We start from the raw sequence: 12500 nt of genomic DNA, 5'->3' as shown, positions 1-12500 counted from the left end.
GCAGCAGCACACTGTCATTATACTGCATGCATGCTAATTGGCTTGCCTAGAACAGTGTAAATACTTTATGAACAGATTTTAAATCAAAGCAATGCAACCAGACTTTATAACATATGTTAATTGTATTAGGTTGTATTTGCATCAACATACAGTATAGAGATTTAGGGATGTTGTTTAAACTTTGACGTATCCAAATATGTATTTATTTCTGTTGGCACTGACTCAAACGTTTAATTTCTAAAAGAGAAGTCCCCATTAGCTTTCTTAAGCAGAGCACATTTAATAATATACAATATGTATCTTACTTTAGATTATAAATGCTCAAAAGACACAACCTATCTAATACTCTCTTTTAATTTGGCAAAAGAATATATAAGTAACTGCATATAATATTAATTAAACTAACACAAGATTGTCTTAATCACAATGCCCAAAGCTTTGCAATAGTATATAAACTACATTGAAAAGTAGTAACAGTTAAAACACAGTTATTTATTGTCTCTCTTGTCTGGATGATTTAAAGACTACACATTTTAGTAACATGTCATTTATTTCCAAAAATAATAATAATAATAATAATAATAATAATAATAATAATAGTAAAATGCAAAGTTAGTCCGTTGTGTGGTATGTGCAGTATTCTTGGTTTCTTCTAAGTCCATTTAAGTGGCTGGGAAATTTTTGACACAACAAATAACATAACTAACTATTGAACTATAGCGAATAAAGGCTCTCACATGTAGCACAATAAGACCTGGTACTGTAAAAGATGAGAGGCTGGAGGCTTGACATGCAGCTTGAGAGGTCACATCGTATGGCAGTAAACATCAGAAATAGGTTCAGATGAAAGGCTGAAGACAGCATGCACAGAGCGCTCTCCAGACTTTTCAATCATGTCCTGTGAAACCAAGACTTATGGGATTTTACAGTAGCAGTTAGATGGGTTTCACACAGAAGCTATTACAGATAGGCATGTCCAGAATTGAGTGTTGAAGCGGCAGACATCTGCTCACAGAGGAACGGTTGGCTGTCCTCTTACTGGCAGGGGGGAAAAAGAGAGCCACAGCTACTTCCCGTTGCACGCTGCATTGGCCTGGAAAGTAAAACCCTGCAATATCTGCAAAGAGGAGTGTGCAACAGCGTAAACAGTGTCTCTCTTTATGAATCTACTCTGCACACACATATCTACAACATACTACTCCAGCATTTGGCCTTCACAGCTATAATGGAGCTAAAGTGAAGGAACAAGGCCAGCATTATAGAGCCAAGCACCTCCGCCTATTTATGAGTGTGTGTGTTTTGTATCGTTTAGAGTTCAAACAGGTCTCTCTCTCTGTGTGCGCTGATGAGCTGAGTGAGTGATTATGGAGGTAATGAAAGGCATCATGGCAGTGTGTTAGTGAACGGTAATGACATTACATTACAACAGGGCTCTGGCTTTCATCAAAGGGCAGTAGGTAGAAATAGAAATGAAGACTTGAAGAGTTGAGCTAAAGGCGAAGAAGAGAGAGTGAGAGAGATCGAAGGTCTTCATTAAAAGGGTGTTATGTCACAGAACAGAAGTTCCTCAGGTCTTTAGGGGGCTGGGGTAGATGTCATGTGAAGCAAAAGTCACAGTCAGCCCTCATCCATTATTTGACATGGTCTGATATTATGTTTTACAGTCATTTCACAATGTTCTGCCTCATTGCAGTTCCCATTATCCATTTCCCCAACAAGTGATTGGGATAAATCAGATTTAAGACATGATTAACAAGATTAAAACACATTTTGGCTGCTCAAATAATAGTCCCTGCATTTACGCAAAACAAAATATGGATTTTCAAAGTAAAAATGAGATGTTATCTTCTTCTTTTGAGACATTGCACTCATCTTTGTTCCGATGAAGCCGCCCACTGATCAATAGAAGATAATGGATGTTCATTCAACCTCTATTTATACTCAAGGGTTCATTGAGGGGTGACCCTCTTTCACAATAAGATGAACTCAATTACAAATACAAAGTAAAGAAAAGTAAAACATACATTTAAAAAGCCATTACAACTTTCTGATAAGGAAACATTATTTAATGTTCTAGACATTGTAACCCTGAAAAAGTGCTGAAAAGTATGTATGCATAGTCAGATAATGTTCTCTGGATAAATTATTTATGAGAAAACACTTTTCAGTTTTAATAATTGTTTGGATAAACAGTGGCCTGTGCTGACTGATAAACCCACAGTGATTAAGATGGTTGGGATGTTTGCACAGTGTCTGTTGTCCCATCCCATGTTTGCTAGAAATAATACGAAAATAGGCTATTCAATTCTCGTAGACAATACCAAAGACTGACCATTATCCAAATGTGTCTTTCCCCATCAGATGAAGGTCCTGCTCCTGCCTCCTCTTCATCACAAAGTTTTCTTCCTGTAGAGCCGTCTCCTGAGGCTGCACACTCTGAGCTTCCTGACAGCCTGGACCCAAACCATATCACAAATCCAAGTTCAAAAAGCAACGGTAGTTTGATTGTCAACACAACTACAGAAGAGGAACCAATGATCAACGGTAACTGTAACTCTTTATTTTTGATCCCTTGTTAGTCACTATAAAAACACACAATGTCTGATATGATAGACTGAATTAGATTCTTGACTTGTTAACTCTGTGTTGTGGCAAAGAGAAATGATCTGATGTTGAAATTTGCCAGAAGGGAAGGTTTGTGACACTTAAGAAGAATTTAGTACGAACTCAGCCGCAGGTGGCTTTGCGTTTAGCAGCTATATTTAACAAAGTAAGTCCTTATCTCTTTTTTCCATGTTCAAAAGTGGGCCAAAGTGAGCGTCTGGGTTAAAGTGTTGACAGTCAGCTGGGCCTGGATTTTAAAAACTAGAGAACAGATAATGAAAGAAGGTTTAAAACGTAAACGAGTAGAATTAAGAAGGTACGAGTTGAATAATTAAGGTGCAATCTGTAGTGAGAGCCAACGGATGGTAAAATTACTGAGAGAGAAGTTGTTTGGTGTTGAGGAGAAGAGAGAAGTGATTAATGCTGTGTGACTTTTCACAAGGGTCTGTGTCTGGAGGGGGGAGTATTTCACTTCTACCTTTCTCACCGAAAGGTAGAAGTGAAATACTCCCCCCTCCAGACACACAAACTCTTTATCTCACTCTCTGTCTCACACAAACACACACCGCTGCTGGTTCACGCATCTGACTCATGAACATATTTACAGGCAAGGCACCATTTCAGGGACTATTTTGTGGAAGAGATACAGTTCATATTAGAGTATTGTTAAAATGTTTAGATAGAGATATTAAACTTTTAGTTTTCTGCCTCCACACAATACAATTGAGACGAATGGATTTATATTTGTGGTGCCCGCAGCTATGAACATTTACACTTTAACAAGTGTAAGAGAAAACAGCTCTGCGAACAGCTCTTTGGTGTGTCGAGCAAGCTAACATGTTGATGCTTATCTTAGTTTAGCATGTAAACATCCTAACATATAACGATGTGTTAATCTGTAAGTAAGTACAGTTAAAACATGCAGCAATTGCCAAATATTGGTTTTTATTCATGGTCTTAGTGCCCATACAGAAGAGTACTATTAAAATGTAATCTGTAAATTCTATATTAAGATAACAGAACAGGCAGAATTAGTATTTAAACGTTTTCAGTGCCAAGAAGTTGAGACACAGAACATTTTACAAAATGTATTCAAAATGGTTTTCAAACTAGGATGTGCAATGCACCTACAGCGACATTTAATAATGAAGCCGTACTTTTCAAGCAATTATTTTGTATAGTTCAACAAATGTACCACAGGAAATTCGGAAATGTCATCAGGCTGTGGTTTGCTGTGGTTTTGTCACCGCAGTACTAGAGGAAGTTATGTATTAATTCAGGTTAACTGACTCTTAAAGGTATTACTCAGCAGGCTAGTGATACCTTGGTGATTAGACATACAGTATTTCAGCGTTGTAGAAAAATGTGCCCAGTGGAATCACAATATTCTCATAATAATGTATTTCTATTTGTGCAGATACCAACATCACCTCTTCTTCAGAGGCTGACGTTCTTGAAGGCAATGGTAACCAAACAAATCTGACGACATCTCAGCCTCCAATCGCTCCGTCTGCGAGCCACGCCCCCAAGTCTCACACCCCAACTACCTCCACCTCCACCGGCCCCACACACACAACTCACTCCACCAGTGTCGTCACACCGACCTCCACGCCACCCACAACAAGTCATAGCGCACCTGCAGTCGCTAACTCCGTTACAGCATCAAACCAAACCGTTCCCAGCACTTCTGTCCCAACACCTGAACCACCAAAGCCTGAAGCTTCCACAACTACGATCATCATCTACTCCAGTTCAATGCCCACCACCAGCTCCTCTCAAGAGACCCCCAATTCTGAGTCAACGTCTCGGCAAAACACTCTACAGCCCGACGAACACCCTGAGACCCCCACCAAACCCCAACTTGAGACAACAAGCAACCCACCGAGCAGCCCCACCGCCAAGGCCGAACCCCTAGCCGACTTGCCGTCGCAGCTCATCGTTGGGGGTGATAGTAAGTGCCTCATATCTTCTGTTGTTAGTGCATGAAGTTCTTCTGCCGGGATATTGACAGAGCAAAAGTGTATTGGCTTCACAACAAAGGAGACACTGTTCTTTGTTTTCCAGCAGAAGCCAGTCCTCTACACACACAGACACTAACACAACCCCCGTCGACATCTTCTGCAAGCACTGACACCACCAGGCACTCTACAATTATGGCTCTGTTTGGGAAAGAGACAGAAACAGTCATGGGACTCTGTTTTCTTTCTTTTTCTGTAGCCCTATGTTTGTTTGCTAAAGGATTTTTATATCTACAGTATCTTACCTCCACCTTGAAAGGAATTTTACCAGGAAAATATGGAAAACCTGATCAACTCTACCCAGTCCACTGGACTTTTGGTTACAGTTGAAATCCATATAAAATTCTCTCTGCTTCTCTAACTCTTTGTGGATTTATTAGGCCATGCTTGGCACCTCGCCTCTTTCCACTAGCTAAAGGAACAGGATGCATCCAGTGCTCTGTGGTTGTTGCTACTTTAAAACAGCAAAGTTTACTGAAAAGTCTTCCATAGCAACATCCATACAGGAATAAACACACAAAAACGCAGAGAAAATGCTCAGAAATATGCAAACACTGAGAGACATCAACATAGAAAGGTCAAGAATGATGATGTAAGAGAGTAAACAGCACCCTTAGAGAAAACCTAAACATACTGTAGTGTATGCACATTCAATATAAACTACTGGATTCAAATTCTAAAAATAAATTGTACAATTGTGCCATATAAATAAATTCAATTACTCAACCGAAGTACAGGAAAGCTTAACATCACCATCCTGTGTTTGACATTTCTGTCCTGGGCTGCATGATGAACACTTAAGCTCCACATGCTGCTGTTAAATCTATATTTAGTTCCAGTCACAGCTTTACACAAGCTTCAGGAAGCGAAAATTCTTCTATTTGCACCACGTTAAATCCAATCCATCTTAAACGGTGCATTTCCGGGACATTTATTAGAGCTACAGCATGAACGTGTCCGTCTCAAGTATCTCTTCTGTTTTCTACTTCCAGCAACGGTTGTCCGTGACTCTCCCACATTAGACCCCCTCCTGGCTGGCCTGGTGTCAGCCTTCATCATCACTGCAGTCATCATCACACTGCTCCTCTTCCTCAAACTGCGCCGGAGAGACAACAGACCAGAGTTTCGCAGGCTGCAGGACTTACCTATGGTAAGAGTTTATGACATCCACTTTCAGTCCTGTCCCATTGAAATATCAACTTCTTCAGATAATGTCCAGCACTGAGTTACTTTACTTACTAGTTCTAGTAGTATATCAAAGTTGAAACTAATGTCTTTCTAATGTTTATTGAATAATTTACTTTAATAATTTAAAGCTATTTTAATAATAGCTGTGAATACTCAGTTGTGTTATTCCATTTCCATTTGTGCAGGACGATATGATGGAGGACACACCCTTGTCCATGTACAGCTACTGATGGATGCATGACAAAAATAAATGCTAGCTCCCAAATACTCTCCTTGAAGCCAGGCTCACGCCACAGCTGTGCAGAACCTGGCAATTCTTCAGCAAAAACACAAAGCATCCTGGGTAGGTGTGAGGAAACCTCTGGATGCTTTCATTTATCTTGATCCCTGACATTAAGGAAAGGACATGATTAAAGCTGCAATGGACAATGAAGAAATCGCCCATGTTGGGGTCCTTTTGGCAAAACGTCATGTTGGTCCCAATAATTCTAAATTAGGCCTCTGATGAATAATGTATGCTTAACATTTTTCCGCCCCTCATTCGGGACGGGGAGATGGTATAATATATTTTGATTTCCCTAGAGTTGAAAGGGTGTAAAGCAGGAGGCAAAATCATCAGTTGCATTCATCATTTGGACGGTTCACACCTGGACGGATTCAGCCTGTCCTGCCAGACTCTCACCGGAGGGTACTGGTCTAATTTCCCTGTTATAAGTTAGCGGAAAGTCTGGCAGGCGTACGGAGAAGCCTGGGAAAAGAAATGAACATAACAAATGGCCTGATTATAGTGTTAAAAAAAATTGCACTTTACTTTTTCAGGAGTGGAAAAAATGAGAAATGTGTTTGTGTATGGGAAAGATTGAGCTTGTGTATGTGTGTGTATGTGTGTGAGTCTGAGGGGCATATGTGTATTTTTGAAGGCGTTGTGGGGGATATTTAAGTGTTTTTTTCTTTTGTTCATTTTCAATGTTTAAGATCCTGCTGCCTTTTAGCCTGATTTTGATATGTGCAGTGTGAGTTTTTGTTTCTTTCCCGGAGTCTTGTGTCCAGGGGAGAGTGCCTTACACATCTTATGAACAGCTCTGAATGCAAACTGTATTTATATTCAACCCAACTAACGTCCACATTTATCAGTCATTCCCAGGGCTTTTTGTGATTCCCATTCACACGCACATACAGTGCCAGGTTGCTGCTCTGACTTGCCTGTGATTGAACACTCGCCTTGAGCAGGTTCCCCATCAGGCCCTCATTCATACAGTGTCAGCTGCAGACTGAAATGGGCCCGTGGCTTACCACACAATGTTGGCATTGTCCTGTACTACTGATGATTGCATCATGCAAAGACAACTTCATGAAACTCTTCATGCTGTTTCAGCGGTTCTTCAGCCGCAGACCTGAAAGCACCTTGTTGTCGCAGTAGGCAATTTCACAAATATTCCATTAATTATAAAATAATGTAACAGCCTAATTGTATGTACTTTGTGTAAGTGCAGGAAAATGGGAGTGGAAATTAGAGACAGTCAATAGAAATAAATTGGAGCTAAAATTTGCTTCCTCGATTTAAGTTTGGAGCCCTGAATAACTACAGATGGATGACAAAATAAAGGGAGAGAAATTAACATAAAATGTGGGGTGTTCATAAGTGCTCAAATGCATGTCATAGATCATTGACTCAAGGAGGGATGAACTCTTGAAAGAAATATATTCTGTCGTTTATTTTTTTGAAACTCTTATCACCCCTCTGTGTACATCCGATTCTAGATGATACACTCTATATTTCTGATACTTGTCGAACGTGTGTAAGTATCCAGAGAGAAGGCTTTTCGCTGCCAGATGTTGATTTTGAGCTGTTTGTGTTTTATGATTAAAAAGATTTTGAAACCCTCCCATGCTTTTCAGATCTCAATTATTAACAGTTTGTTATTAAGTGCTCTCTGACTGCAGCACCAACAAAACAAAAACTGAACAGTGATCTACAGAAGCAACCACAACTTTTACACAGACTTTTATTGTTTGAGACAGAAACACAAAACATTTCCATACAGACATTCAATTAATGAATACGAGCACTGCTTTACTGCAGCACCAGTACACAATACTTGGCAAATGCATTACAACTGCAGTAGAATGGTCTGATTCATCAGCCAGTATCTGGCCACAACAACACATAAACAAGTATTTTCTTCATTAAATGTTTCTTTAACCACAATCTTAAAAGGAGTGTCTTCGAAAAGGATTGTTAAAATACTGTTACGTACCGCTCTGTGCCGGTTTCTGTTTCCTGGAAGGTCTATTATTGCTTAATAATGACTAGTGAGATGTCTTGGTAGATGAGCTGGATAGGGTCACTGTCTATAAATAATCACTTTCACAGTCCCAGCCTCCAAATCCACACCCCACTGAACATCTAACCTGCCTATTGCCCCCCATGGCTCTGCTCTATGCTCCGGGATCTTGGTGGGGGGTGTCTGAATACTGAAATATTTAACAGCTTGACACCAAGCCTGGCACAGTGTGACTCATGTCGGGCATAAAGGGACTTTGGACTGTTTTAACTGGGCTGTGGGTATTCAAATACGTGTTGGTGCCTCAATAATGTTTATAGATTTTTGATTCCTCTTTGTCTTCACTTCACCTGCATTACCAGGAATCAAAACCCCATCCCTCATCAGGTTTCTCCTGGATGGAAGAGTGCATTATCTCAGGAAGAAAAAAGTCCATTAAAAATCCATTACTCTGCTACACTGAAGGGTGTAGCTTACATTTAGTACAAAAACAACAGGACTTTAAAGCTGACTGTGAATCTTGATACATTACTGTACATCAGTTAGTGTCAAAGTGCATTGTTGTCACAAGTTAAAGTTATTTATGATATAACAAATGGATTAATAAAAAATGACCAACTTGAGGAAGTATAATTATACTGTGGTCTCTGTTTTTGCTACTCAAATGCAGATTTTCTAATGGATGCCACTGTAATTATGGTAAGAGAGAAATGTCCTGCAGACCCAAACTTCACCAAAACCGTGCCTATCCTGAACAATCTGTAATCAGGAGAGCCCGAAATATAACTATTTTAGAATATTCTGACTGAAAACAAACCTTGTGGTTTAGCCAACCAATTGCAGCGCTCGGTTCTCTCCTTGACTCTGGCAAGACCCATAATTTATCTCCAGTGACGCGCGGCGTGGGTGCAGCGGGTGTGGCAACATTGAAAGTTTCATATCCTAAGGGGAATGACTGATTTCAAAACTGTGGGCAAACGGTTTACTCAGTCAGCCTTACAGTAGGAAAGAAAGCTGAATACAATAAATGCGACTGTTCAGGCACAAAGATATCCACCAGCATGAAAACTGTTTCTCTCACAAAGAATCACAGCTGCCAGCCTCTTCAGTGTGTTCCCAGCATCCAACTAGTCTGAGCATGCTTGAGCTAAAGGGGATTAACTAACTAACTTGATGGCGGGAAAACAATGCTAAAGCTTTGTGTGGTTTGTTTCAGAACGCTGTGGTAGAAGGAGCCTGGGTGTGCCACAGGGGACAGGAGAGTTTAACGAATACAGTATATTAGAGGGAAAAAAAGTCCCTTAAAACTTCTGGTATTCTCACAAATAACTGTTTAAAATATAATTAGAGAATTCCCCTTATTAATAGAAAGTCTCCACATTAGAATAAACAATGCATTACTTATATATAGGCAGGTCTATAGAAGGTATAAAATTAACTTTTCGGTGTTAAAATGTCTAAAAACGACGAGCCCTCTTTTTATTCTGTTTAGTCGTGTACCTATATAATTCAAATTGTTTCCTAAAATGTTGAAAATAACAAGAGAAATCTTCCATTGTAATAAAGGTAACGGCATTTAATAAAGTCTCCTGTATTGGCGTTGTATCACCATTTTGCAAAATCAGCGTTGTAGCAACCAGATGGTGTCATAAATAGTATATTTTACTTGCACTCAATCGCAGATGAATTTAATACCTTCATATTTATATAGGATGAATGCTTTTAGTCATTGGACATCTTGATCTTAAGTTATCCGAGGGCTTAACTAAACAAACATTCATAGCGATTAAATTAAATGTATAATAATGACGCTTGAAGCCCCTCTAGTATGTCTATCTATAGTCTGCCTTAGAGCATCGGAGATACAATGATTTTAACGTGAAACTGATGTGTGTTCTTACAAGTTTACACCACCTGGTCTATTTGCTTTGTCAAGTCATCCTAATTATGAGAAGCTGTCTGCAAGGATGGTGAAGACTCCCATGATCCTAAGTTACGTAACTACACCACCAAACTCCGTGTTTGTTTGGATTGAGAGACCCACAACAGCAGAAAATTACATATTGTGTGTTTAAGCAATAACACTAAATAGGATGACTTAATTACTTGTTATTATTTGTGTGTGCCTCTGTTTGATGCCAAGTCTGCTGTTTGCTGTTCTTTGTTTCCTTACCCTTGAGACCACAAAGGAAATGAGCCATATGGTGGTTTCTGTTACCCTGAATACTTCTACATTTTTAGTTTTGGGTTTCAGAATAGAGGTTAAAACTCCCTATTGTACTGGTGGTATCAATTTAAAAGAAATAACTCATATCAGGTAGTGTACTGGAGAGCCAGAAAAAGTGTTCATGTTGCTGAGTCCTTCCCAATTCAAATAACAGAACAGTCACTTTATAAAGAGGTCAGAGGTCAGCAAGACTGAGGTCTGATTCTAAATCTGGATGTACGTCTTCGTCAAGGAGATCATCGCCATCGTCGTCCTCGAGATCTGATCCGGGGCCAGCAAAGTCGCTCCGTGTGGACTGAACGCTCAGGCGCACCCGCGGCTCCTGATGAAGAGCTGCCAGAGATGAAGAGTGGAGAAGGAGCAGTTACTTTGTGTGTGTGACTGACTGAGTGCCTCTTGTGGGATTAAGGCTGGAAGACATTCAAATGTTTTCTCATAACAAGTGTGTGCCAGTACGAGTGTGTTTCTGTGTGCGTGCGTGTGTGTGTGTTTCTGTGTGTGTGTGTGTGTGTGTGTATACAATTGTCAAATTAGCCGGGCTCCATAGACCCAAATCACTCTGGGAAACATTTAGAGCAGAGATAGTAATCTCTTCCGGGAACATTGACCCTCTGTTACAGTAAGTCTCAGGGGGAACAGTGCACACGCTCACACACACACACAAACACACACAAGGTACCAGATTTCCCAAGAAATTACGAGCTATGCAGAAACTGTGGGAGAGGAAATGAGAGCCTTACTGCTTCATCTGCTCATAGAAACACACTGGGTCTACACTCTGGATCACAATGGTGCTGCACATCTAGATCCATTTACTCAATTCTGTTATATCACTCATTTTGAAATGTTCTTTCTTTTTCTGTTTTCATCCCGAGATATCCCCTTTTGATTTATTTAAAGAAAGAGTTTGTCATTTTGTGAAATAAGCTTATAGACATTCTTGCTGTGAGGAAGAAGAGAAGAAACAGCCTTATCTTAATTCAGCTTAAACACTTGAAACAGTGGGAAACAGCTAGCTCTGTCCATAGGTAACAACATCCACCTACCAGCACCTCTGAACTCAATAATTAACCTATTTCCTTTATCATTTGCCTAATTTACACATAAACTGCGTAAAGGGTAAGGGTAAAAACAACCCGGCAGTTTGACAGACAGCTGTGTGGAGGACTTATTCTTGGATGGCATCTGAGACTTCCAGGATTCCTGTCGTCACTCTGAGGCAGCGAGGCAATTAGCAGCGACTCCAGAGCAGATGTGAGAGTAATATCGATCCTCTCATCTGACTCACGGTAAGAGACGAATACGAATTTTTCCCCAACATGTCTAAGTGCTCAAACTATCTCTAGTCTGAAATGGCAAACAGCCGAGTGCTGAGTTAGATCGCCTGGGATAAATCAGAGTGAAGGTTAAGCCAGATGTGTGGGGGAGGGGAAGGAGGGGGAACTACATGTCCCATCTTGCTTGAACTGCCATCACTCTCCGTCCATCTGGTGCCCTGCACAACATTCTCTCTTGGTTGGAGCGAGTGATCGTATTGTCACGACATGTTTGAGTTAGTGGGCCGAATACGAATAATGGAAACACCTGGAGTTGATGAGTCAGCACCAGAGGTGGGAAGTAGAGGAGTACAAATACTTTGTTACTGTACTTAAGTACATTTTTCTGGTATCAGTACTTTACTCGACGACGGCTTTTTACTTTTACTTCTTACATTTTTAACACAAATACCTGTACTTTGTACTTCTTACATTTTCAAACAGGCTCGTTACTTTAGTTTGAATGTGTGTTACTGTTTGGTGGCGTGATCATTATTATTTAGAGTCATTGCGTGCCTATTGATTTGAACACGATCCGTGTATGCATCATTTCCTGGTCTTCTCTAAAGAAGAGGGACCAATGAAAACTTTGTCATGTTGCCGTTGTTCAGCATCGAAACATTCATTAGCTAACAATGACATTATTGTTCTATTAATATAAAGGGAGGTCAGGTACTCTTTAAAACAGCTGGTAGTTATGGGTACTTTTTACTTAAGTACATTTCAAAGCCCATACTTCTTTACTTTTACTTGAGTAAAGAAGTTTAGTCAGTACTTCTATTTTTACCAGAATATTTTAAACACGAGTATCTGTACTTTTATTTTATTTTATTTTATTTTACCTTTATTTAATCAGGATAGG

The 12500-nt window shown here is 39.9% G+C and overlaps 2 protein-coding genes across 3 annotated transcripts in view; one reads left to right on the top strand and one right to left on the bottom strand.

The window, feature by feature from the left end:
- Nucleotides 1–7697, top strand: part of LOC104967761 (uncharacterized protein PB18E9.04c) — an 8769-nt gene extending 1072 nt beyond the window's left edge. The window contains exons 2-5 of one of the 2 annotated variants that reach the window (XM_010797286.1): nt 2362–2544; nt 4022–4555; nt 5615–5772; nt 5996–7697. In XM_010797286.1, the coding sequence (XP_010795588.1) occupies nt 2362–2544; nt 4022–4555; nt 5615–5772; nt 5996–6040 (920 nt within the window). In that variant the 3' untranslated portion in view covers nt 6041–7697. The other variant, XM_010797285.1, reaches the window with a different exon arrangement.
- Nucleotides 7698–8522: 825 nt separating this feature from the next.
- Nucleotides 8523–12500, bottom strand: part of LOC104967759 (uncharacterized) — a 12786-nt gene continuing 8808 nt past the window's right edge. Inside the window, exon 12 of the mRNA XM_010797282.1 lies at nt 8523–10655. Within this exon, the coding sequence (XP_010795584.1) occupies nt 10498–10655 (158 nt within the window). The 3' untranslated portion in view covers nt 8523–10497. The remainder of the gene's footprint in view (nt 10656–12500) is intronic.

This window comes from Notothenia coriiceps, unplaced genomic scaffold, assembly GCF_000735185.1.
Source record: "Notothenia coriiceps isolate Sejong01 unplaced genomic scaffold, NC01 NC01_scaffold00037683, whole genome shotgun sequence".
Lineage (NCBI taxonomy): Eukaryota > Metazoa > Chordata > Actinopteri > Perciformes > Nototheniidae > Notothenia > Notothenia coriiceps.
Note: the sequence above shows the minus strand (reverse complement) of the source record. Positions and strands in the feature narration are given on the sequence as shown.